The following is a 23742-nucleotide window of genomic DNA, read 5'->3' on the forward strand; positions in this document are numbered from 1 at the left end:
AGGTGCTTTTAACAGCTAAGCCATCTATCCATTCCCTAAAAAGAATTTGATTTTGTTTTTGAGACAGGGTTTCTCTGTGTAACAGCCCTGGCTCTCCTGGAACTCACTCTGTAGAGCAGGCTGGCCTTGAACTCACTGCGATCCACCTGCCTTTCCTAAATTTGTAATGATTGTAATTCTATCTTCCCCCCTCATCTTTTTTAGCTTGGTGTAATCCACTCACTTGTCAATTTAACAACTGGGAGGTTGAGGCAGGAATACCACAAGTTTCAGATCATCCTGGGCTGCATAGTGAGCGCTTGCCTCAGAAAACAAACCTTTTCCTCGGTCTTAGTCGGCCATTTAGACATGGTTGTCAAGATTTTTTTAGGGATTTGTTTGTTTTTGAAACAAGGTCTCTTGATGCATCCTGGTTGTCCTAGAAAGGGATTTTCATTTAATTACCCTGTCCTGAACTAAGTGTTTTCCATTCTGACTTGTATCCTTCACTCAATCTAGAAAACTCAGCAGCACTTTCTTTTTCAATACTGCCTCACATCAACTCCAGTGTTCTTTCTGGAATGTCTAATAAACATCCTCTCCAAAATTCTTGTCTACGCACTATCTTAAGTACTATCTTTTAATTTTTGTTAACACTTCAATATTTTATTGAGGAAAAACATTTTATTTTTGAGACATGATCTCATTACTTTGACAGGCTTGGCCTCAGTCTCCAGGGTCTGGGTTACCAGCACGTGCCACTGTGCATGGGGCCTACTGTGAAAATTTTACCTTATACATTTCCCATTTATTTTTGTCTTTTTGACACAAGAGTCTACAAAACCCTGGTAGGTCTTGAACTCACAATCTTTCTGCTTCACAGTCCCAAGTGCTAGCATTACAGACATGCACCATCACACACAGCTCCAAAAAGATTCTAAATGCAGGTCGCTAATGGAAAGTTTAATCTAACTTAGTTATATCACGCTGTCTCTGTAGTTTACTCTTACAGAATCTTTGTGACTTTTAAAAAGTTTTGTGATTTTGTTTTGTTTTTGAAACAAGTTCTCGTTATGTAGCTCTGGTGAGCCTGAAACTCACCATGTAGACGAGGTTACCCTCAGACCCACAGAAATATGCCTGCCTCTGCTTACTGAGTGCTGCATATAAAGAAGTGTGCCACCATCCGACATTAAATTTATGAAAGTACCAATTATCAGTAATAAAAACTTTGTTCCAGATTTTCAAAACCCCATTATATTTTAAATGTTCCCCCCCCAATCTTTATTAAATTTTATCTGCTGCTGAGATTGCAAAGGAAATCCGGACATTAAGAGATGACTGGGTCATGAGCATTCTACCATTTTAGGTGGACGTATGGTGAAATCCTGGGAGTCAACTATCTATTGAAAGAGTGGCTTCATTATAAAAGTGACTTTCTAGAGTGCTCTGTTCCCGCCCCCTTTATCTAGTTCTTTGTATACTTCAAGAGTTGTTCACCAGATGTGACTCAATGTGGACATTTCCAGCCTCTAAAACCATTAGCCAGGCAGTGGTGGTGCACGCCTTTGATCCCAGCACTCTGGAGTCTGGTGAGTTCCAGGATAGCCAAGGACACACAGAGAAACCCTGTCTTGAAAAACCAAATAAATAAATAAACAAATAAATAAAACCATTATCCAAAGAAACTCCTGAAGTTCTAATTTACTGCGTGTGGTACTCTGGTATAGCATCAAACTGACTGATGTACTCCCTGAACATGGCAGCATACTAAAGGGACAGTTGTCATTCTTGTCATTCCTTGGGAAAACATGCTGAAGGTTTCAATTATAAACAGTACTAGTGCTAAATCTTGTGGAGATGGGGCTTCAGAAAATACATTACTTGTAGCTACCAAACCTAACATTTAATCTCTCCAAATCTAAGGAGCCTTTGTGTATCAACTTAATGTACCTACAGCTTCGTATTTCCAATGCCTAACAGAAAAAAATTATGGTTATCATCTTCAGCAGCCATTGAAATGTTATAACACATTTATTTCCGGTTATTGAGGACTTAAAATGCTGATTTTGTGAATGTCTACGAAGTAAGTAAAGCATCATGTAATAAGAAGGCTTACTCAGCTTTCTCATCGATCCATGGACAAGAACATGATTTAGAAGGTTTATATGCTTGTCATTGAATAAATGTGCTTTTACCGTACGTCAGAAGAGAAAGAAGTGGGGTGGACATGTGTTTTAAACGTTGAAAATTTTTCAGGTTTTTTTTTTTTGCACATTTATATGCATGCATCTGAATGTGCCTGCATAGATGCACACACCTATGTGCGTAGATAAGCCAGAAGAGGGCACACTGGCTCTCCAGGAACTGGAGTTGCTGGTAGCTGGACTGCCACATGGGGATGCAAATCCTGGTAGTCGCTAAAGCACTTCGCACTCTTAACTGCAGAGCCTTCTCTCTATAGTCTCCCACCCCAGCTTGCTTTATGTGAGACAATGCCATGTATCCCAGGCCGGTCTTGAAATGATCCTGCTACCTCTATCTCTTAAATGCTAGTGTTACAGGCATGTGTCGTAAGGTGTGAGATTTGTTTTAAAATCATATCTAAGGCAAAACCAAAAAAGCAGTGGTGAAATGCTTACACTCCCAATACTCGGGAGGCAGAGGCAGGAAAAGTATCTAGAATTTGAGGCCAGACAATGCTAGTGAAACACTGTTCCAAAAGGAAAAAAAAAAGTCATATATTTTTGCACATAATAACTTGGTCTATCACCAACTTCTTCAATCCAACCCAACAGCATCGGTTGTAATTCCTCAACAACTGCCAGGGCGAGGTGCATCTCCTAAGTCTCTACAGGGAGTCCTGGAAATCCGGCACCATGACATCCGCCGAAGACGTAGGTGTAGACGAGGAACAAAAGACCCTCGTGCCGCCCTCCCGCGGCTCCGCTCCGAACGCGCCCCGCGGGGCTCCCGGGCGAGGGTCGCTGCCCACGGGGCCGCGGCGGGCAGGAGGAGCCAAGGGCGCGCGGCGGCCCGAGGCCCCGTCAACGTAGAGGACGGGCGCTGAGCAGGCCCGGGAGCGCGCGCTCTGCCAGGCACCGACGGCCGAGCCCGGACAGCCCGGGTCCCCGGGGCCTGAGCCCGCTAGGGGGCCCGCGGCTTCCGGCGGCAGCACCTGGGCCCCGCACCGTCGTGCGGCCCCGCCGCAACCTAGGCGCGCACGCCCTTGGCCGCCGAGGGCATGGCCGATGGTGGAGCGCGGTCGGGGCTGTTCGGGGCCAAGCTCCCCGGCGCCCCGGGGTTCGGTTCCGATGGGCACCGAGTTCTCCCACCAGATCCCACAAAATGGAGGACGACGTCTCCTCCCGCCGCAGCCATGGCGGAGGTGGGGACCGTTCCCACGGGCGAGGCACGGTGGAGGCGCCTGCACGGCGGCCAGCGCGCCTGTCCCCTGCAGCCGCGGCCCGGCCCGCCCCCTCGGCCCGCCGCAGGCACTGCGGGGCTCGCCCGCCTCCCGGGCCTTGGGGCCTGGACAGGGAGGACGCTGGGGCATCGAGGCCGCGTCTCTCCTCGGGGAGAGTCGCGGGGGACCGCGGCGACCGTCTGGAGGCCAAGGCCCGGTGGCCCGGTCCGGGCCCCGCGGGTAGCCTCGACGAAGATCCCCCGGCCCGAGGCCGAACGGCGATCGGCACTACGGGCCTCGCCACTCGGGCTCTGACCCCGGCGGACCCGGCGAGTGGGGGCGGGGCGGGGCGGGGGCACCGAGGGAGGGAGGGAGGGCGGGCTAAGCCCGAGGCTGGCGGCAGGGGGGAGGGAACAGCAGGCTCGAGGGCGTGGCCCGCGTTTGACGGACAGCCGCCCTGACTACCTCACCGAGGAGGGCCTTGAAAGAAAGCCGACGGAGCCAATGGCCATGCCCGAGGCATTCGGGGCCGCCTTCGCCAGCAGCCAATGAGCGTGTGGAGGGCGGGGCCTCCCCGGGCTCCGCCGCGCCGCCGCCTCCTCTCCCTCCTCCTCCCCAGCGCTAAAGCCGGGACTGGACCGAGCGGAGTTGTGCGTGTCGCCGAAGGGGGGTGGGCCGGGGGAGGGGAGGTTCGTTCCGCGGAGCTGCAGCCAGAACCGGGTGAGGCTTTTCCCCGCTGTCTTTCCTGTCGAGGGCCGCGGAGAGTGGGGGTGGCTGAGAGCGGCGCAGCCTCGGGAGGAGGAGGCGGAGGCGGGTGAGGGCAGCTGGTCGGTGTCGCCACTGCTGCGTCGGGGCCTCGGGGTGCGCTGGGGGCCGCGCTCCTGTTCCGGCAGCTTCAGGTGCTGCCCGAGGGCTGAGGGAGCGCGGGCGCGGCCGGGTGGGCTGCGTGAGGCGGACGGCGGGGCGGGGGGCGCGGGGGACGCAGTGCGCGGGTGGCGGCTACCCGAGGTCGCCGGAGGTCTCGGGTGTTTTGTTTTCTGTTCTGCGAGCGGGTGGGCGGGGCCCTCTGACCCTCCGGCTTGGTGGCTGCACCCCTACTCGGTCTGCCCGACCGAGACCCCAAGTTTTCGGTGGTGAGGTGACCGCTTAAGGCCTGCGGCGTTTTCTCCTTTGCTCTTCTCCACCGTGCTGTGCAGCTTCTAGTCTTACGTGGGTTAATTTCTTATGGCTGACTTGGTGCCTGTCGCTGGCTACAGAGGCGTAGGAACCTTAAGTCCCAGCAAGTGCTTGCGCCAAATGGGACCAGTTATTGAACCGCTTTCTCCTTCTTGGTACTTTAGTGGTGGCGGTGACGCAGAGTGGGCTTTGGAGAAATAGGAATGAATCCCTTACTGGCTTTGAGGACCTATTTATCATTCTGCTACTCCTTACTCTGAATCTGGAAGGAGTAGATTGAGCTTGGTCTGCTGTAGTTTTTAATAATTGATTTTCTGTTTATTTGTGGTTAGGTTGCTAGAAAAGCTTGGGAATGAATTCACCTTGGTTAACTTCCTCCTCTGGAGTTCAGGGTTGATGCTACCTCCTCGCTATTGGTGCTAAAGGGTTTTTTGTTTTGTTTTGTTTTTTACTCTTATTCTAGGACCTTCAAGCCAGTCTGGTGAAGCATTTGGCAGAAATAAGGAAAGCATCTCCTTTGTGAGTCATTTTGCGTAGCCTTGCTGTTTAAACTTACTAGGATAGACTGTGTTCTATATGAGGTTTGCTTTGCTATTCTGTAGAAAAGTTGCAGCTTGAGTGTTCTCTGCCGGGAAAGCTGAGCCTGTGGAATCTGGGGAAGACACACCTGTGGGTAGCACTAACACTGCTGTTTTCTAGCATTCCTAAATGGGACTAAGCCCCAATTCATTAAAATGCTGTGCACATAACGTTTTTGTCCTCCTTTCCAAAAGATACTTCTTTCTGTTGTATTTTTTAAACTACTAGTAATTATTTAAAGTCAGTTTTAAAATACATGCCTAAATAATTACTGAAAAATGTTTTAAAGCCGGGCGGTGGTGGCGCACGCCTTTAATCCCAGCACTCGGGAGGCAGAGCCAGGCGGATCTCTGTGAGTTCGAGGCCAGCCTGGGCTACCAAGTGAGTTCCAGGAAAGGCGCAAAACTACACAAGAGAAACCCTGTCTCGAAAAATAAAAAAAAAAAAAATGTTTTAAGATTGAGGAAGAGCGAATTACAGGTTTTTCGGATTTTGAAAGGTTTTATTTTTACATGCATAGGTGTTTTGCTGCCTGTATGTCTGTGTGCCACTTGGCTGCAGTGTTCAAGGAAACCAGAAGAGGGCACTGGATCCTTTGGAACTAGACAGCAGGTTGTGAGCTGCCCTGGAGATGTGGGGACTTAAACCCTGATCCCTTGGAAGAACAGCCAGTTCTCTTAACCACTGAGCCATCTCTCCAGCCTCTGTGATTTCTTATATAGTACTTCTTAGACATATCTTTTTCATTTTTAAAAAATACTTAAGAGTATGTGTTGTCTTTGTGTTCTTGAGGAAGCCAGAAGAAGGTATTGGATCGGCTGGAGCTGGAGTTACAGGTATTTGTGAGTGGGATCAGTTGGGCACCGGAATCAGAACTCTTTGTCCTCTGAAAGAGCAGTAAATGCTCTTAACTGCTGAGCCATCTCTCCAGCCCCTCTCAGATGGACCCTTTTAAAGTTAGGACCGTGTCAGATCGTAGAATTCTCTGTCTAGCTTTTAAGAATGGAGATTGAACAGGGTGTAGTGGCGCAGGCCTTTAATCCTGGCACTCATGAGGCAGAGGCAGGAGGATCTATGAGTTTGATGGCAGCCTGTCTACAGATCAGGTTCCAGAACAGCCAGGGCTACACAGAAACTGTGTTGGGAAAGGGTGTTAGGGGAGTCGGGAAGGAGATTGGGGAGCTGGAGAGATGGCTCAGCAGTTAAAATCACTTGATAATCTTGCAGGGGCCTGGGTTTGAGTCCTGGCACTCAGCAGTCTCTAACTCCAGTTCTAAGGGATTTGATGCCTCTTCTGACCGCCTCAGACTCCTGCATACACAGTGAGCTGGCACCAGGCACACACACAAAATTAAATAAACATTTAGAAAACTCATACACTTTAAAGCAGTGGTTTCTGCCAGGTTGTGGTGGCACACACCTTTAATCCTAGCATTTGGGAGGCAGAGGCAGGTGAATCTCTGAGTTTGAGGCCAGCCTGGTCTATGGAGCAAGTGCCAGCACAGCCAGGGCCACACAGAGAGACCCTGTCTCAAAAAAACCCAAAAACAAAAAAACAGTGGTTTTGAAAGAGGTTTGCCAAAGGTGGTGTGACCCACACATTGCCACTGCTTTTAAAAGTTCAAAGCCTGGGGCTAGAGAAATGGCTCAGCCATTAAGAACATTTGCACTTGAATCCTAGCACCCACATAGTGGTTTGCAGCCACCCTTGACCTATTGCAGGGAATCTGACCCTCAGGCACACTAGACATTCATGTGGTGTGCATGCATGCAAGCAAAATACTCGGACATTGAATAACTCAAATTTTTTTTTTAAGTTCAAAGTCTCTTTAAAATAGCCAACATCTCTTTAAAAATTGAAAATCTGGTGGCTGAAGAGTTCCCGTAGTGGTTAAGAGTAGTAGTAGGTTTGGTGGCTAGTGAGATGACTTAGTGGTTAAGAACACTGGCTGCTCTTCCAGAGAACCTGAGTTCAATTCCCAGCACCCACATGACAGTTCACAACTCTCTGTAACTCCAGTTCTAGGGGATCTGACACCCTTACACATAGACATACATGTATGCAAAAACACCAATGTATATATAATAAAAATAAATAATTTTTTAAAAAAGTAAAGGGATTGGGCATTTAGCTCAGTGGTAGAGCTCTTACCTAGCAAGCCCAAGGCCCTGGGTTCAGTCCTCAGCTTCGGGGGTTGGGGGAGAGGAGTAGTAGGTTCAGTTTCCAGCACTCACATGATGGCTCAGAACTGTTTGTAACTCCAGTTCCAGGGAACTGGGCACCAGGCATTTGGGCAAAACTCCCATATACGTAAAATAATAATTTTTTTCAGTATTTAAAATTAAAAGTCCGCCAAGTTTTTCAACTGGGTATTCCTATAAATAAAACTTAGTTACATGTTTATTATTCCAAGAGAGAAGAATCAGGCACAGATCAAAGCAAAACCAGAGTTCGACAGTGTAAATATAAATAGTTTAGTCTGACACCTGGGATTTGACTCATGATCTTTGGGGCTCCAGAGAACTTTGCACATTGTGACTTGTCCGGCTCTGCTATCTGCACATACGAGGACTCAGGCCAGCTCCGCTTCACACCTGCATCTGTCTTGTTATCTCTCAATCCTGGCCTCTCCAATATGCTGGGGTCTTTACTGTAACTAAGGCTACGTCTTCATCAGTGTCCCTCCTGAGTTCTCTTCAGGGATCTTTAACCTGCCTCATCAGCGTCTCTTTGTGACCTCTTGACTCCTCAGGGTCCGTCCATGCTGTCATTATCTCGAGTACTTTCACATATTACCAAGTTCCGCTGTCAGTGTAAGATAGCCTTGACGCCTCTGAATCACAGCTTCTGTGTGCTGACCCTGAGGAAATACTTCACAGATTGCTTTTCTTATTTGTATTTTGGAGGCAGTGTTTCTCTTTGTAGCCCTGGCTGTCCTGGAACTCTCTGTAGACCAAGCTGGGCTCTACATCAGAGATCCGCCCGCCTCTGCCTCTCCAGTGCCCCAAAGGTGTGCACCACATACTTTGCAGATTTCATCTCGGTGATGCTGCTCTCTTGTTAATCACAGCCAATTTGTTAGCCCCAGCTGACAAGAAGCTACAGATTGAAATATGTCAACACGACACGAGAATGGCACTGTCAGTCCTTGCTTCCCTCCGAAACTTTACAAGTCAGGCTTCTGTGAGTTGCATTTTTTCCTCACACTTTATCTTAAATTTTACGTCCATCGTAAGGGAGTTGGGGCAGGAACCTAAAGGCAGAAACCGAAGGTACTTGCTTAGTTGCTTCCCATTTACATCTGACTGTCTTCTGTAACCCAAGACCACCTGCCCCTGGGGTGGTACCACCCACATTGGACTGAGCCTTCCTACATTATTAAGCAACCAAGGAAATGCCCCACAGGCTTGCCTACATAGGCCAGATCTGATGGAGGATGTTTACCAATTTTGTTATTTTTTTTTTTAAATCTTTTCATAGAAAAGCCCCACATAACAAAATTAAACCACCCGAAAGTCTAAAGCACTCAACGAAAACTTACTATTGAATGGAAATGAGGACATGACTGCTCTAAGGTGTGGTTGAGGAGAGGTTTTTTTTTTTTTTGTAGATATGAGGAGAGTGTAGCCAGAGGCATCTGGAATACTCCAGAGCAGGGAGAGAGTAGTAGACTGAACATGGCCAGCAGAATGGACGGGGTTGGAAGGGAGCAAGAGGGCATGTGGCCAAAATGGCAAGGTTATATAGTAGTGAAAACCTGGTAGCGGTGGAGTGTGGAAGCCCATGAGGTAGAGTTTAGGGTGGGGTCACAGGTACCCAGGTGCTGAGAGCCTGAGGTCTGCCGACATTTTAGTATGTACCATTTGTCCAGAGTTTTCTTTTGGACCTGACAAGTTGAGATGTAAAATTTGAAATAGTTGCCTATCCATTATACATTCAGAGAACTTTTGGATGACTTTTTCATTTTATGGGTGTTTTTTTGTTTTTGTTTTTTTTTTGTTTTTTGTTTTTGTTTTTGTTTTTTGAGAGAGAGACAGGTCTCTCTCTCTCTCTTTTTTTTTTTTTTTTCCATTAAGATTTATTATGGGGGCTGGAGAGATGGCTCAGAGGTTAAGAGCACTGACTGCTCTTCCAGAGGTCCTGAGTTCAATTCCCAGCACCCACATGGTGGCTCACAACCATCTGTAATGAGATCTGGCACCCTCTCCTGTCTACATAATAAATAAATAAATCTTTAAAAAAAAAAAAAAAAAAAAAAAAGATTTATTATGTATACAGTGTCTGCCTGCACTCCAGAAGAGGGCACCAGATCTCATTATAGATGGTTATGAGCCACCATGTGGTTGCTGTGAATTGAACTCGGGACCTCTGGAAGAACAGCCAGTGCTCATATAACCTCTGAACCATCTCCCCAGCCCCGAGACAAGGTCTCTTTATTTAGAGAGACCTGGCCGTCCTGGAACTTGCTAAGTCAGTGGTTCTCAATCTTCCTAATGCTGTGACTCATTTCTTTTTCTTTCTTTTTTCTTTTCGTTTTTTTGTTTGTTTGTTTTGAGATGGCATCTCTGTAGTCCTGAAGCTCTCAATGTAGATCAGGCTGGCCTTGAACTCACAGAGACCATTTGCCTCTGCCTCCTGAGTGCTGGGATCAAAGAAGTGTACCACCACACCCATATCTGACTCATTTTTTAATGGCAATTTTCATTAGAGTTTTCCTTTTTAGCCTTTTAAAATACATATCATTTATCTATAGCCAAGTGGCATATCTTCATCAGTGTCCCTGCTGGGTTCTCTTCAGGGATCTTTGTATTGAAAAAATATTACCATTTATAGGTAAAACTTGTTGCAAAAATAAAATTAGAGAACTTTAACCCATCAAGATTTAAAATGTCTAGGGCTGGAGATATAGCTCAGTTGTATAGTACTTACCTAGCGGGTGTAAGGTCCTAACCTGAGTCTTGGATTATACCAAGCTAAAATCTTGTTTTATGTCCATTTTGTTTACAGTCTAGAAAACTTAATTCAATGAGATGTATAAACTTGCTCAATATAACATAACTCAGTGGTCAAACAGTAACTTTTCTGTTTTGAACCGTATTGAATGGTTTTATGTCAACTTGAAACAAACTAGAGCCATCAGTTAGTAGGGAATCATAATAAAGGAAATGTCTCTAAGAGGGGTGGTAGTGGTGCACCCCTTAAATCCCAGCACTCAGGAGGCAGAGGCAGGTGGATCTCTGAGTTCAATGCCAGCCTGGTCTACAGAGCATGTTCCAGGACAGTCAGTGCTACACAGAGAAAAACCAAAAAAAAGACCTTTGTCGAACAAAAGGACTTAGGCTTCCTGATGGGGGAAAAACAAGAACAATTCTAAGAAAATTTCATTGTGGTATTGGGAGATTTATTTGGGAGAAAAACATTGACAGGACGAGAGAACTAGGAGTTGCAGTATGAGAGAGACTAGTCGTGAGAGCGTCTGCTACGGTAATGTGTAAGGACCCTGAGTTGGTATTTAATGAAATTTTACTGTTTGGTTTGGTTTCAGTGTTTTTGAGTCAGGGTCTTTGTTTAGCTCTGACTGTCCTAGAACTTGCTATGTAGAGCAGGCTGGCCTAAACTTGGAGATTCTCTTGACTCCGCCTCTGCCTCTGCCTCTCAAGTGCTGAGCATTGGCTGCTCTTTCAGAGGTCCTGATCAATTCCCAGCAACCACATGGTGGATCAACCAACCATCTATAATAGGTTCTGATGCCCTCTTCGGGCCTGCAGGTATACATGCAGAGCACTCATACGTTAAAAAATACAACTAAATAAAACTAGAAAAAGAAAGAAACATTTTTTAAACATGTGTGCTACCATGTGTGTGTATATATATATATAATAAATATATATTCAAGTTTATTTTTAACTTGTGTGTCTTGTGTGGACATTGAAAGTTGTGGATGCAGGTGTTTGTGGAGTCTAGCAGAGGGTTCCAGATCCCCTGGAGCTAGAGTTACATGCAGTTGTGAGCCTCTTGATATGAATGCTGGAAACTGAACTCAGGTCTTAAATAAGAGACACTCCTAACTGCCAAGTAATCTCTCCAGCCTAAATTTTGTATTTTAAATTTAAAGAAAGCTTAGGCGCTTCTTTTTTTTTTTGGTTTTTTTTTTTTTTGGTTTTTCTAGACAGGTTTCTCTGTGTAGTTTTGGTGCCTGTCCTGGATCTTGCTCTGTAAAGCAGGCTGGCCTCAAACTCACAGAGATCCGCCTGGCTCTGCCTTCCTCATGCTGGGATTAAAGGCGTGTGCCACCACTGCCCGGCGAGCTTAGGCTGTTTTTGTTGTGAATGGAGAGTAGCATAAAATGAGCACAATTACTGCTATCAAATTCTATAGTTTCCATCAAACTCCACAAAGAAGTAGAATTTAACATAGTGGTTAACAGGAAAACAGAATGAGTATCACATGAACGGTTCTAAAAATTTTTATCAGTGCTGTTAATTCAGTAAAATTGAAATATCCTCTTTTCTGTCTCTTACAGAGTCTTTGTTGTGGATAAATAATACAGGTGAGAAGATTGGTCAGCTGTATGGACTTATGCTTTACTAGGCTATTCGGTCATGGCAGCTCATCTCACAGATGTGGATTCTTCAGTCAGTGCATCTAGAAACTCACCTGTGGAAGATGATGATGTTGTGTTCGTTGAATCAATACAGCCTCCAGTTTGTGCTCCAGCAATAGCTGAGGAAAGAGACTTTGTATTTGCATCTTCAAAACATGAAAATCCACAAGGAAATTATTCCACAATTCCTTCTCCTTTAAAAGATTTGACTTCTCAGAAGGGAAGTATATCTGAAACAATTGTTATTGAGGATGAAGAGGACACAGAAACAGATGGAGGGGAGGAGAAAAATTCTACCAAGTTTACTGAATGGGGACCTCCTGGAAACAAAAATAGTGCCAAAAATTTGGATTTCTTCGTTTCCAGTCTATCAAGAAGTAAGGTAAATTCAGGAGTGGGTATTAATGGTATCACTACAGAATTGACTGTAATAATACTAACATTAACAACTTTAGAAGCAGGTGTAAGACCTGAATGCTAGGCGAGATAGGAACTTAATGATTGATTGTACATCACTGTAGAGTACCAACTTGGTATATGTCAGTCAAGGATGTAGTGTTAATGTACAAACATACACCTCATCTTTAACTTCACAGACCAAGACTGGAGTAGGACCTTTTAATCCTGGTAGGATGGATGTAGCAGACACACTTCACAGTGGAAGATTTCCAGCACATTACAATCCTGGTAAGCAGTAAGTTCTATTGTTTGCTTTGTATTAAGTACATTGAGGTTTCTGTGTGAGTCTGTACCCACGTGCCTGGAGGCCGGAGCTCTCTTCCCCTGTTGGTCTCTGTCTTGTTTTTTGAAATTGTTTTGTTTTGTTTTGTTTTTCTAACTGACATTGAAGCTCACTCAGCTAGATTCGTTACCTGGCAAGCCCCAGGGACCTTTTCTGTCTTCCCAACACTGGGATTATAAATGCATGCTCTTTGTTTTTAACTGTCTAATCCTGGCCATCCTGGAACTCGCTCTCAGGACCAGATTGGCCTCAAACTCACAGAGACTTTTTTTTTCCTATTTTAACCTTAAAAAGAAAATGTCTTTAAGGTTCTCACTCTGTAATCATGGCTGCCCTGAGACTCATTATGTAGATCAGGCTGGCCTCAGACTCACAGAGATCCTGAGTCTCCTGAGTGCAGGGGTCAAAAGTATGTGCCACCATTACTGGTTTAACTTTAAAAACAAAAGCTAGATTAAATACATTAAGAGTGAGTAAGTGAGTGTGTGCGCGCGCGCACATGTGTGCGCACATGTTACAGCTTATGTAGTGGACAGGAGGACAACTTGCAGGGGTCAGTTCTCTCCTACCGTGTGGGATCTAAGGAGCCAGCTTGGGTTGTCCGATGTGGCCACAAGTGATGTCACCGCTATGCCACCTTATTAGCCTGCCATTTGTTTGCGTTGTTCTCTTCCAGTTGTCTGTTTTGTTTAGTTTCACGTGGATACTGGAGATCGCTCTCGGTCTTCAGGACTGCACAGTGGGAGAAGAAGCATGTTACTAGATAGGCCGTCTCCTCAGCTCCCGTAGCTGTTCTTTTTAGAACTCACATCTGTTACATTCTATATCAAATAATTGATTGGCTTTCATATTAAATAATGTTACTTAATACGTTTGAAGTCTTTTGTGTCTGCAATTTGGAGAGGGAAATTTTTTTTTAATCAAAAATAATTTATGTCCTATCTGTTTTTAGGGCTGAATCAATGACTTTTGTGGGGGGGGAGGGAGTTGGAGACAGGGTTTCTCTGTGTAGCTTCGGAGCCTGTCCTGGATCTTGCTCTATAGACCAGGCTGGCCTCTTAAAGTCATCTTAAATTTAGATATGTCCTAATATGTATTTTTATTTATTCCATGACTTTTACTTATGTGTTTCATTTTTAAGATTCTTGGATCTCCCAGTCAGCATCATTTCCTCGTAACCAGAAACAACAAGGGGTGGATTCTTCATCACCAGTGGCCTCACTTCCTAAACAGATATTCCAGCCTTCTGCCCAACAACAACCCTCTAAACCAGTTAAAGTCACGTGTGCAAACTGCAAAAAACCTCTACAGAAGGGGCAGACAGTTTATCAACGAAAAGGATCAGCTCACCTCTTTTGTACAACTACCTGCCTTTCTTCATTCTCTCACAGACGTACTCAAAAGACACAGAATGTGACATGTAAAAAGTAAGCAGACCTCAACATTTCTCCCTGTGGTTTAATGGTCCAGTATAAATAAATCCTCTGGATATAACTGTAAGCTAGACTTATGGTAGAACTTACACTGTAGTATATTGTAGTTTTAACAGAAGAATGTATGTAGGTACAGAAGTATAGTATCCTCTCAGGTGCTATGTTTGTCTTTCCCTTTTTTTGTGTGGGTTTTGTTTGTTTTGATCTGTGAGTGTGTGTGTGTGTGTGTGTGTGTGTGTGTGTGTGTGTGTGTGTGTGTGTACACGTGTACGCACACATTCAGAGAATAACCCACTAAAGTTGGTCCTTTGCTTCTACAGTGTGGGTTGCAGGGATTGAACCTAGGTCATCAAGCTTGACAGTGCCCTTTCTTTTTGGACCATCTCTCCAGGCCCACTACCAACATTCTTTCAGTTTTACTTTTATGGGGCTGGAGAGATGTCTTAGTGCTTTAGAGCACCGGCTGCTCTTGGTTTTTCCAGCACCCAGGTTAACTGCAGTTAACTCCAGTCCCAGGAAATCCGCCCTCTCCTGGCCCCTGTGGGTATTGGATTGATGTGGTAAACAGACATACATGCAGGCAAAATAACCATACACACAAAATAAAAATAAAGGGAAAAAATTGTGTGTGTGTTTGTGTGTAGGTACATGTGAGTGCAGGTGGCCCGAAGCTCAGGTGCTGCATCACCCCCACAGCTGGGGTAAAAAGGTGATACCGAGCGGCCTCACACAGGCGAGGCACCAGGCTCGGGTTCTCTGTAAGAGCAGTAAATGCAACAAAGAGCCATCTGTTCAGCACCACTGGTTTTGTGTTTTCCGACCAGTGTTTTTTACAGGATTTATTTATGTGTATGGTTGTTTTGCCTGTGTTTGTGTAAGTATACTCTGTGCCCTCAGAAGCCTGAATAGGGAGCTGGGTTCACTGGAATTGATGGTTGTAAGCCACCGGGTGTGTGCTAGGAACCAGCGCTGAGTCCTCTGCAAGCACTGCAGCCAGTGCTCTTTTGGGAGGGGGTTTTCAAGACAGGGTTCCTGTGTGTCCCTGGCTGTCCTGAGCCTCGCTCTGTAGCCCAGGCTGGCCTCAAACTCACAGAGATCTGCCTGCCTCTGCCTGAGTGCTGGGATCAAAGGTGTGCTCCGTCACGCCCAGTACAGCCTGTGCCCTTAACCACTAAGCCATCTCTCTAGCCCCAGCTACTAGCATCTTTTAATCCTAGAATGCTAGGAACTTTAGTGCATTACTAGTGTTCCGAAAGAGTTTTCACTTGTATTATTTAGGAAATAGTGGAAGTAAAGCTGAGAGTGGATTTTAAAGTACAGTGATCTTAAGAAGTTCCTTTCCCCTTGTGTTTCAGAGACTCTCCTATGAAGACAACAACCATTATTCCTCCAGTGGAGTCAAGCAAGTCCTTACCAGAATTCCGTAATGCATCTCTGTCTCCCAATGAATGCTACCAGAGTCTCAGAAAAGAAGTTTTTACTAAGTCAAGATGTATAATGTGTAATAAATTAGGAGAGGTCTGGCTCTTTATACTGCTACTATTTAGACTTCTAGGAATAATGCTGAATTTTAAGTACCAGTGTAAGCTCTGTATCTACATAATGTCCATATTCTAAATTGAAAGAACTACTAAGATGTTAGAATTCTCTTTATTAAAAAGATTTACTACTTGCTGGGTGGTGGTGGTGGTGGTGCATGTCTTTAATTCTAGCACTTAGGAGGCAGAGGCAGGTGGATCCTCAATGAGTTTGAGGCCAGCCTGGTTTACAGAGTTCCAGGACAGGCAGAACTGTTACACAGAGAAACCCTGTCTCAAAAAAAAAAAAAAAAAAAAAGACTTATTGCTGAGTCGGTGGTACACACCTTTAATCCTAGTAGGGACAGGCAAATCTCTTAATTTGAGACCAACCTGGTCTACATATAGTGAGTTCCAGGACAGCCAAGGCTATACAATAGTGAGACCTCTCTCCCAACCCTCAAACAATTTTTATATGAAGAGATAGATATACCCCAATTTCGTGGTGTAAAAAGTACGTCTGTTTCTGTGGAATTAGTTGTAGTAATTCAGTAATTTCAAGACAGTGAAGGAATCAACAGATCTGCAAGAATATGTGGGACAAATAGTTTGATCCTGTTCAAGAGGAAGAGACAGACATTATTCAGGCAGTCCTTTGTTTTACATCGTCCTCAGTAACTAAATGTGATATCAATAACTTTGGGGGCATTCAAATCAAAGACAAATTTATTTCAGTTACAGCTTTAGAACCACCTCACTGCTAGACACACAGACGCCATTCTAAGTATGGATAATGATTCCCTTCATCTGCCTCCTGAATACTGTAAGGAAGGATCCAAATACTGTAGGGCAGTAAATTATCTAATACTGTCTTAAGAAATTTTGTTTTCTTTTAGGTTCGCCATGAGATCAGTGTTAACAATATAACACATAAACTTTGTAGTAATAATTGCTTTAATGAATACAGATTGACTAATGGTCTAATAATGAACTGCTGTGAACAGTGTAGCAAGTATATGCCCAAGAATACTGGACACAAGGTCCTGATTACAGGTCAGCAAAAGAGATTCTGCTGCCAGAATTGTGTCAATGAATATGAAGAGGTAATGTATTGTTTCATTTGTTCCTCTGCTGTTATTTTATGTACGTGGGTGTTCTGCCTGCAAGTTTGTCTGTGTATCACATCCTTGATGCCCTCAGAGGCCAGAAGAGAATTGGGTCCTCTGGAACTGGAGTTACAGACAGATGTGAGCCACCATGTGATTTCTAGGAATCAAACCTAGATCCTCTGGAAGAGCAGCCAGTGCTCTTAACTGCTTAAGTCATTTCTCCAGCCCCCAATTCTTTTTCTTACTTGTGCGTACATGTATTTGTGTGATGCAAGTGCTTGTAAGTGAAGGAGGACAACCTGGGTGTCTGTCCTTGCCTTGTACCTTGTTAGAGACATGATCTCATTGTTTAATGTGTACACCAGGCTACCTGGCCTTCAAGCTTCTGGTGAGTCTTGATGCCATCTCCCATTGTGCTACAGGGGCACTCAGATTCACACGTATACCACCATGCTGAGCTAAGTTTTAATACTTTCGATGAGGGCGCACACCTTTAATCCCAGCACTAGGGAGGCCCAACAAGTGGATCTCTGTGAGGTGGAGGCCACTTTCTTCTACCTAGCAAGTTAGACCATACAAAGCAAGACCTTGTCTCAGATATTATTAGTTTTTTCTTTAACAATTTCATAAATGAATATAATGTATATATGTAATATCTTTTCATTACTCTCATTCCCTTATTTCCACCTTATCAGTGTCCCCTGCCCCTCCAAATTCCTTTCCTACATTCATGTTTGTATTAACTTTTCTGTTACCGTGACGAAACACCATGACTAAGGCAACTTACAGGAAAAAGGGCTTACTTGGGGTTCACTATTCCAGAGGATAATAGTTCATGGTGGTGAAGTGGAGGCAGCTGGAGCTGAGTGCTCACATCTGATTCACAAACAGGAAGCTGAGAGAAGACACTGAAAATGGCAGGAGTATTAAAACCTCAAAGCCTTCTTGCAGTGATGACTTCCTCCAGCAGGGCCACACCTCCTAATTGGACCCCAAACAGCCACCAACTAGGGACAACTATTCACATGCCTGAGACTTAGAGTGGTTATCTCATTCAAACCACCACAGTGTCTTTGTTTGTTTTATAACTCACTGAGTTTAACTAGGGCTGCCTTTGTAACCATGTGTCTGGAACAGGACACCTAATGTTGTTCTGTGACTGCACATGCTCAAGAGAGCATGCATCTACATACATATGTGCACATGTGCATACACCACATATAAACACATGTAAAAAAATAACATGAGATTTGCACATAGGGTATTAATTGAAGAGAAGAAAGTAAGATGGGGAAATACATGGAATCAAAATAGGCCGCAGCTGTGTGTATCCAGATCTTGACTCGTTTCAAAGTAATCAGTAGCAGGTCTTCAGAGAAGAGCAGAAGAGAAACCTTAGTGATGTATTAACATTTTAAGAAAAAACAGGGCTTGGGATATCTCAGGAGCAGAGGACTTCCCAGGTATACACACAGTCCTAGGTTAAGTCCCTGATGGCACCCCCAACATCAACAAAAATTTTTTAATATTGTCATTAGTTGCTTATCACTGAATAATGTGTAGTCATAAAATATAAAGCTATTCTTCTTTTAATAGGGAGCTGGAAAGTGACTCAGTGGTAAAGAGTACTTGCTACTTTTCCAGAGGACTCAGGTTCAGTTCCCAGCACCCATGTCAGGTGGACACTATCTCCTGTATCTCAAGCACCAAGAGATCTGACATCGTGCACTACCCCCAACCCCATAAACAAAAACAAAAATTAAGAAAATACTTGTTATATATAATATATACGAAATTCATAGTTATTCTAGTGTACGGGTAATGTATGTGTGTGAGTGCAGGCAAACACCATGACCCATGTGCACAGGTCAGAGGTCACTTCGTAAAGTCAGTTCCAGGGGTCAACTCAGGTCATCATGCTCACAAAGCAACTGCATTTACTGGCTGTGAAATTTCAGTGGCCCCAAAATCTAAATATACTCTTGATGTAAGCCAGGGATTTGGGGAATGTTTCTTCCTGCCAGTGCTTTAGGGGTGCTGTTGGCATCTAGTGGATAGATACACGCTAGGTATGCTCTTCAACATCGAGTTTGTACATGACAGTCCCCAAGGCATCCTGTGATTGACATGTTGCTGGGTGATGTGAATGTGAATCTGTGAGAGGAAGGAAAGCTAAATTCCCATCTTCCTTATTGAGAAGTCTTGATACAGGTCTTTTGGTAAATGCCTTTAAAATCCCAGCACTCAGGAGGCAAAGGCAGGTGGCTCTTAGTGAGTTCAAAGCCAGCCTGGTTTGCATAGTGAGTTCCAGGACAGCCAGGGCTTTGTAGATTAGACCCTGTCTCAAAAAGGGGGCAACAAAACAAGTCACTTGACGATTCTTACATTAGGAAAAATAATTAATAAATGATAATCCAAGATTTGTAAATGGATTGGTATGTAGCTTGTAAGTGCTCACCTATCATACATAAAGTACCTCATAAACACTGGCATATAGGGACATTCCTATATTCCTGGCACTCAGGAGGTAGAAACTGGAGGATCAAAAGTCCAGGGTCAGGCCAGAGAGATGGCTCAGTGGATAAAGGCACTTGCCACCATGTCTGACAACTTGAGTTCAATCCCATAGCCCGCATGGGAGACAACTGAATGATCTGTGTAGACACATCTATCCCAAATAAGAAAAGTTCAAAGTCAGCCTTGGCTATGGAACAAATTTGGAGCCAGCCTTGGCTACATGAAAATCTGTTTTAAGAGCCCAGCAGTAGTAGTTCATGCCTTTAATCCCAGCACTTGAGAGGTAGAGGTAGGGGCATCTCTGAGTTCAGGACAGCCAGGACTACACAGAGAAACCCTATCTCAAAAAAAAAAAATGAAAATCTTTTAAAATGTTTTCCTTGTCTGCCATAATAAAATACTATTCTGCCATATATATAGTGCAAGGAAGAAGAGTCAATTTTGAGGCCAGCCTGGCATTTAGAGAGACCCTGTTTAAAAATTTAGTAAGTAAATGGCACTTTTCAATGTTTAAGGTTTTTATTTTTTAGATACATTTATTTTTACTTTGTGTATATGAGTGTTGCCTATGTGTATGGATGTGTACCATGTTCATGCCTGGTGCCCTTGGAGGTCAAAAGAGGTCATTGGATTCCTGGAACTGGAATTCCAGATAGTTGTAAGCCACCATGTTGGTGCTGGGAATCAAACACTAGGTCCTCTGAAAGAACAGTGAGTGCTCTTAAGTACTGAGTCCTCTCCCAAACCCCCAAGTGGTTTTATTTTTAATTGTATGTGTGTGTGATTGTGTGAGTGTGATTGCAGTTCCCCACGGAGTTCAGAAGAAGGCATCAGATCCCCTGGAGCTTGAGTTACACACATTAGTGCACCAGCTGTACAGCATCAGTGCTGGGAACAGAACTTAGGTCCTCTTCAAAAGCAATACACACTGTATTGCTGAGTGACTATTTTGTTTTTTGAGACAGGGTCGCTAGTCCATGCTGGCTTCAAACTAGCTGTACTTCTGGGGATATTTCTGATCTGCCAGTATCTCCACCATCCCAGAATTACAGGCATCTGTCACCACAGCTCTTTTATGTGATGCTAAGTATCAAACCCAGAGCTTTGTAAGTGCTCAGTAATCATTCTATAAAATAAATTCAACCTCAGCCCATGAAGGAAGGAAAACGGTGTTTTAAGTCCTCACTTAAATCCACAAGTACCTTTTTTCTATAATGGATTTGAAAAGTAATTATAAAGTAAAATGCCATGTGTGGTCATGGTGGCACACCTTTAATCCTAGCACTTGTGATGTCTGTGAGTTTGAGGTGAGCTGGAACTCCAGTGATACCCCTCTCAAAAATACATTAATAGGGCCAGGCATGGTGGCACACGACTTTAATTCAGCACTCTGAAGGCAGAGGCAGGTGGATCTCTGAGCTCAAGGCCAGCCTGGTTACAAAGAGAGTTCCAGGACAGCCAAGGCTGTTATACAGAGTAACTCTGTCTCAAAAAAAAAAAAAAAAATAGCAGAGTAGTGGTGGCACATAACTTTAATCCCAGCACTCAGGAGGCAGAGGCAGGCAGATCTCTGGGTTTGAGGCCAGCCTGGGCTACAGAGTGAGTTCCATGAAAGACACAGAGCTATTCAAAGAAACCTTGTCTTGAAAAATCAAATAAATAAGTAAATAAATGAAGATTACTGGACAGTGTATTGGGAATTATGAAGTAGAGATCTTTGTTATGTGTTTGTACTTCTGTACACGTGTAAAAAGGATTACAGCACTTTTACAATTAAAACTGATTGTTTTTGAGGGGCTGGGGAGGTGGCTCAGAGGTTTAGAGTACTTGTTCTTGCAGAGGAACCAGATTTGATTCCCAGCACCCATATGTTGGGTCACACCCATCCATGTTTCCAGTTCTAGGGGATCCGATTCTGGCCTCTATGGGTACCAGGCATGCACATATTCATACATGGAGGCAAAATACTCTATTAAAAAAAAAGAAAAGAAAAGAGTTGGGCGTGCTGGACATGTTTAATCACAGTAGAGGCAGGCAGATCACTGCAAGTTGGAGGCCTTCCTGATATACATAGATTGAATACAGCTAGGCCACATAGTGACATCCTGCCTTGAAGGGGCGGGGGCACACATATATATATAATTTATTTATTGAGACAGGGTTTCTTCGTGTAGCCCTGCCTGTCCTGGAACTTGCTCTGTAGACCAGGCTGGCCTTGAACTCAGATCTGCCTGCCTCTGCCTCCCTGAGTGCTGAGATTAAGGGATGTGCCACTATGCCCAACTTTAGAGACATTTTCTTAATTGAGGTTCCTTCCTCTCAGGTTACTTTAGCTTGTGTAAAGTTGGCATAAAACTAGCTAGCACCTGGCCTGCCTCTTTTTTTTTTTTTTTTTTTTAAGATTTATGTACTATGTATACAGTGTTCTGCCTGCATGTATGCCTAAAGGGTGGAAGAGGGCGTCAGATCCCATTACAGATGATTGTGAGCCACCATGTGGTTGCTGGGAATTGAACTCAGGACCTCTGGAAGAACAGCCAGTGCTCTTTAACAGCTGAGCTATTTCTCAGCCCCCTCTTTTTGTTTGTTTGTTTGTGTGTTTAGAAAAAGTCTTACTATGTATCTCTGGCTGGCCTGGAATTCTGTGTGAACCAAACCAAGCTGACAACTGCCTACCTCTGCTCCTAAGTGCTGAGATTTAAGGCGTTTACTGTCTTTACCAGTTTATACTTGGTTTCTTGTTTTTTTGTTTGTTTGTTTGTTTGTTTTCTGAGACATGGTTTCTCTTTGTAGCCCTGGCTGTCCTGGAAACCACTTTGTAGACCATGCTGGCCTTGAACTCAAGATCCACCTATGTCTGCCTCATGAGTGCTGGGATTAAAGGTGTGCGCCACCACTGCCCAGCTTTATACTTAGTTTTTTATTGTTATTTGAATTTATCTCATTGAATGGTTGTGTGAACATGACATTTATCTTAGCTATATACCTTGTCTGTATGGATCATATGTTTACAATGTCAGATGAACTGCCAAACTGCTTTCCCAATTCAATGCACATTGTTAAATTTTCACCAGAGCTTTAGCCAAAGTCCTGTGTCACTATCCAATCACTGTCAGAGTATGAGTACTTTGCTTCATGTATGTATGTACACTGAGTGCATTCCTTGGTATGCCTTATTTCTTTGATAGCTAACAGTGAGCCATTGCCTGGTTTTATTTCTGTTACTTCAGTTTTTAAAATGCCAATAAAATTGTAATCTCTATTTCTTGACAGATAATGGAAAAAAGATCAAAATTATTACTTTTACAAAACAGAAAAAGGAATGCTACCAGAGAAGAAAATGAAAGAAAATTACTTGAATCAAGCACACTTTCAGAAAAAATAGAAATACCAGAAAAAAAGGGAAAGAGCTCAGAGGTAATAAAAGTTGCAGCAGAATGTAGCCTAGATGCGTCACAGAAGGAGCAGCATGGGAACTCGCCTCCTGAGACAGCCATGCCTGATACATTGCAAGAGCAACCGGGAGACAGACGCTCGGAAGACCCCGCTGTGTCAGCTGTACTGTCTTCAGATCCAGGCTCGTGGCCCCGGATTTTGAATATGAAACAGCGTGATAGTCTTGTCAAAAATGATCCACCTCAACTAAGAAATTTCAATTTTCCAAAAGACAACACAGGGAGGAAGTTTTCGGAAGCGTACTACACACGGATTCTTCCGAGCGGTGAGAAGACCACCAGATCCTGGCTTCTCTACTCAGCCTCCAAAGACTCAGTGTTTTGTCTGTATTGCAGACTCTTTGGAGAAGGGAAGAATCAACTGAAAAATGAGAATGGGTGCAAAGATTGGCAGCATCTGTCACATATTCTCGGGAAACATGAGGAAAGTGAAATGCACATCAACAACAGTGTTAAGTATTCCAAATTAAAATCTAACTTGAATAGTAAAACCGATGAAGCTGATATAGAGCGTAGATTTTATGAGGATGGGGAAAATGGTGTGCTGCTGTTGTACACATAATGTCCTGTCTGCTCTAGACATCACAGGGTCTGCATTACACAGGAAAGTTTTGTACCAGGAGACAGTACCATTACATTGTGGTACTCTTAAGTGGAGGAACTTACGGAAGTTTGTTACCACTATGTCTAATAGCAAATAAATAGTAAAAATATTCCTGTTTCAAATTGAAAAGCCATTGGAGTAAATAATGATTCTTGCAGATTTTATTAAAGGCAGTTTGAGTTCTTTCACTATGGGGGTTCTCACCTTGTAAAGTTGTTCTTAGAGGACTTCCACTTAATGGCCTGAGAGCCAGAAAAGACAAGATACATTGTAGAATAAGCATTTTTTTTTAACATTGTTAAAATATATTCAGGTTGGGCAGGGTTGGCACACCCCTTTTATCCCAGCGCTCAGGAGACAGAGGCAGGTGGGTCTCTGTGAGTTCAAGGCCAGCCTGGTCTTCAGAGTGAGTTCCAGGACAGCCAGGGATACAAAAAAAAATCCCTGTCTTGATAAACCAAAAAGAAAATATATTCAAACAGCTTAAGAACTGAATAGGATCAGAAGCTACAGCTGTTTGCTATTAAACCAAATTCTTGTGTTTTCTTTCTTTAAAACATTTTTTCTATTTGCACAAATCAGTTCATTTGTTACAGTAAATAAAGGTATTTTGAATTTTA

General features: G+C 44.0%; 1 protein-coding gene across 5 annotated transcripts; it reads left to right on the forward strand.

The window, feature by feature from the left end:
* The first annotated feature begins 3942 nt into the window (after positions 1–3942).
* On the forward strand, positions 3943–23742 carry Zmym5 (zinc finger MYM-type containing 5). Of its 5 annotated transcripts, none has more exons than XM_028858128.2 (8): positions 3943–4105; positions 5025–5080; positions 11665–12127; positions 12342–12432; positions 13629–13914; positions 15276–15438; positions 16334–16540; positions 22337–23742. In XM_028858128.2, exons 3-8 carry the CDS (start codon positions 11744–11746, stop codon positions 23078–23080), a joined length of 1875 nt encoding a protein of 624 aa, XP_028713961.1. In that variant the 5' UTR covers positions 3943–4105; positions 5025–5080; positions 11665–11743; the 3' UTR covers positions 23081–23742. The 5 variants fall into 5 exon arrangements, with proteins under 5 accessions (XP_028713961.1, XP_037064398.1, XP_028713963.1 ...); XM_037208502.1 differs by lacking the exon at positions 3943–4105 and adding an exon at positions 4180–4199; XM_028858129.2 differs by lacking the exon at positions 3943–4105 and adding an exon at positions 4264–4284.

Source organism: Peromyscus leucopus, chromosome 9 (assembly GCF_004664715.2).
Source record: "Peromyscus leucopus breed LL Stock chromosome 9, UCI_PerLeu_2.1, whole genome shotgun sequence".
NCBI lineage: Eukaryota > Metazoa > Chordata > Mammalia > Rodentia > Cricetidae > Peromyscus > Peromyscus leucopus.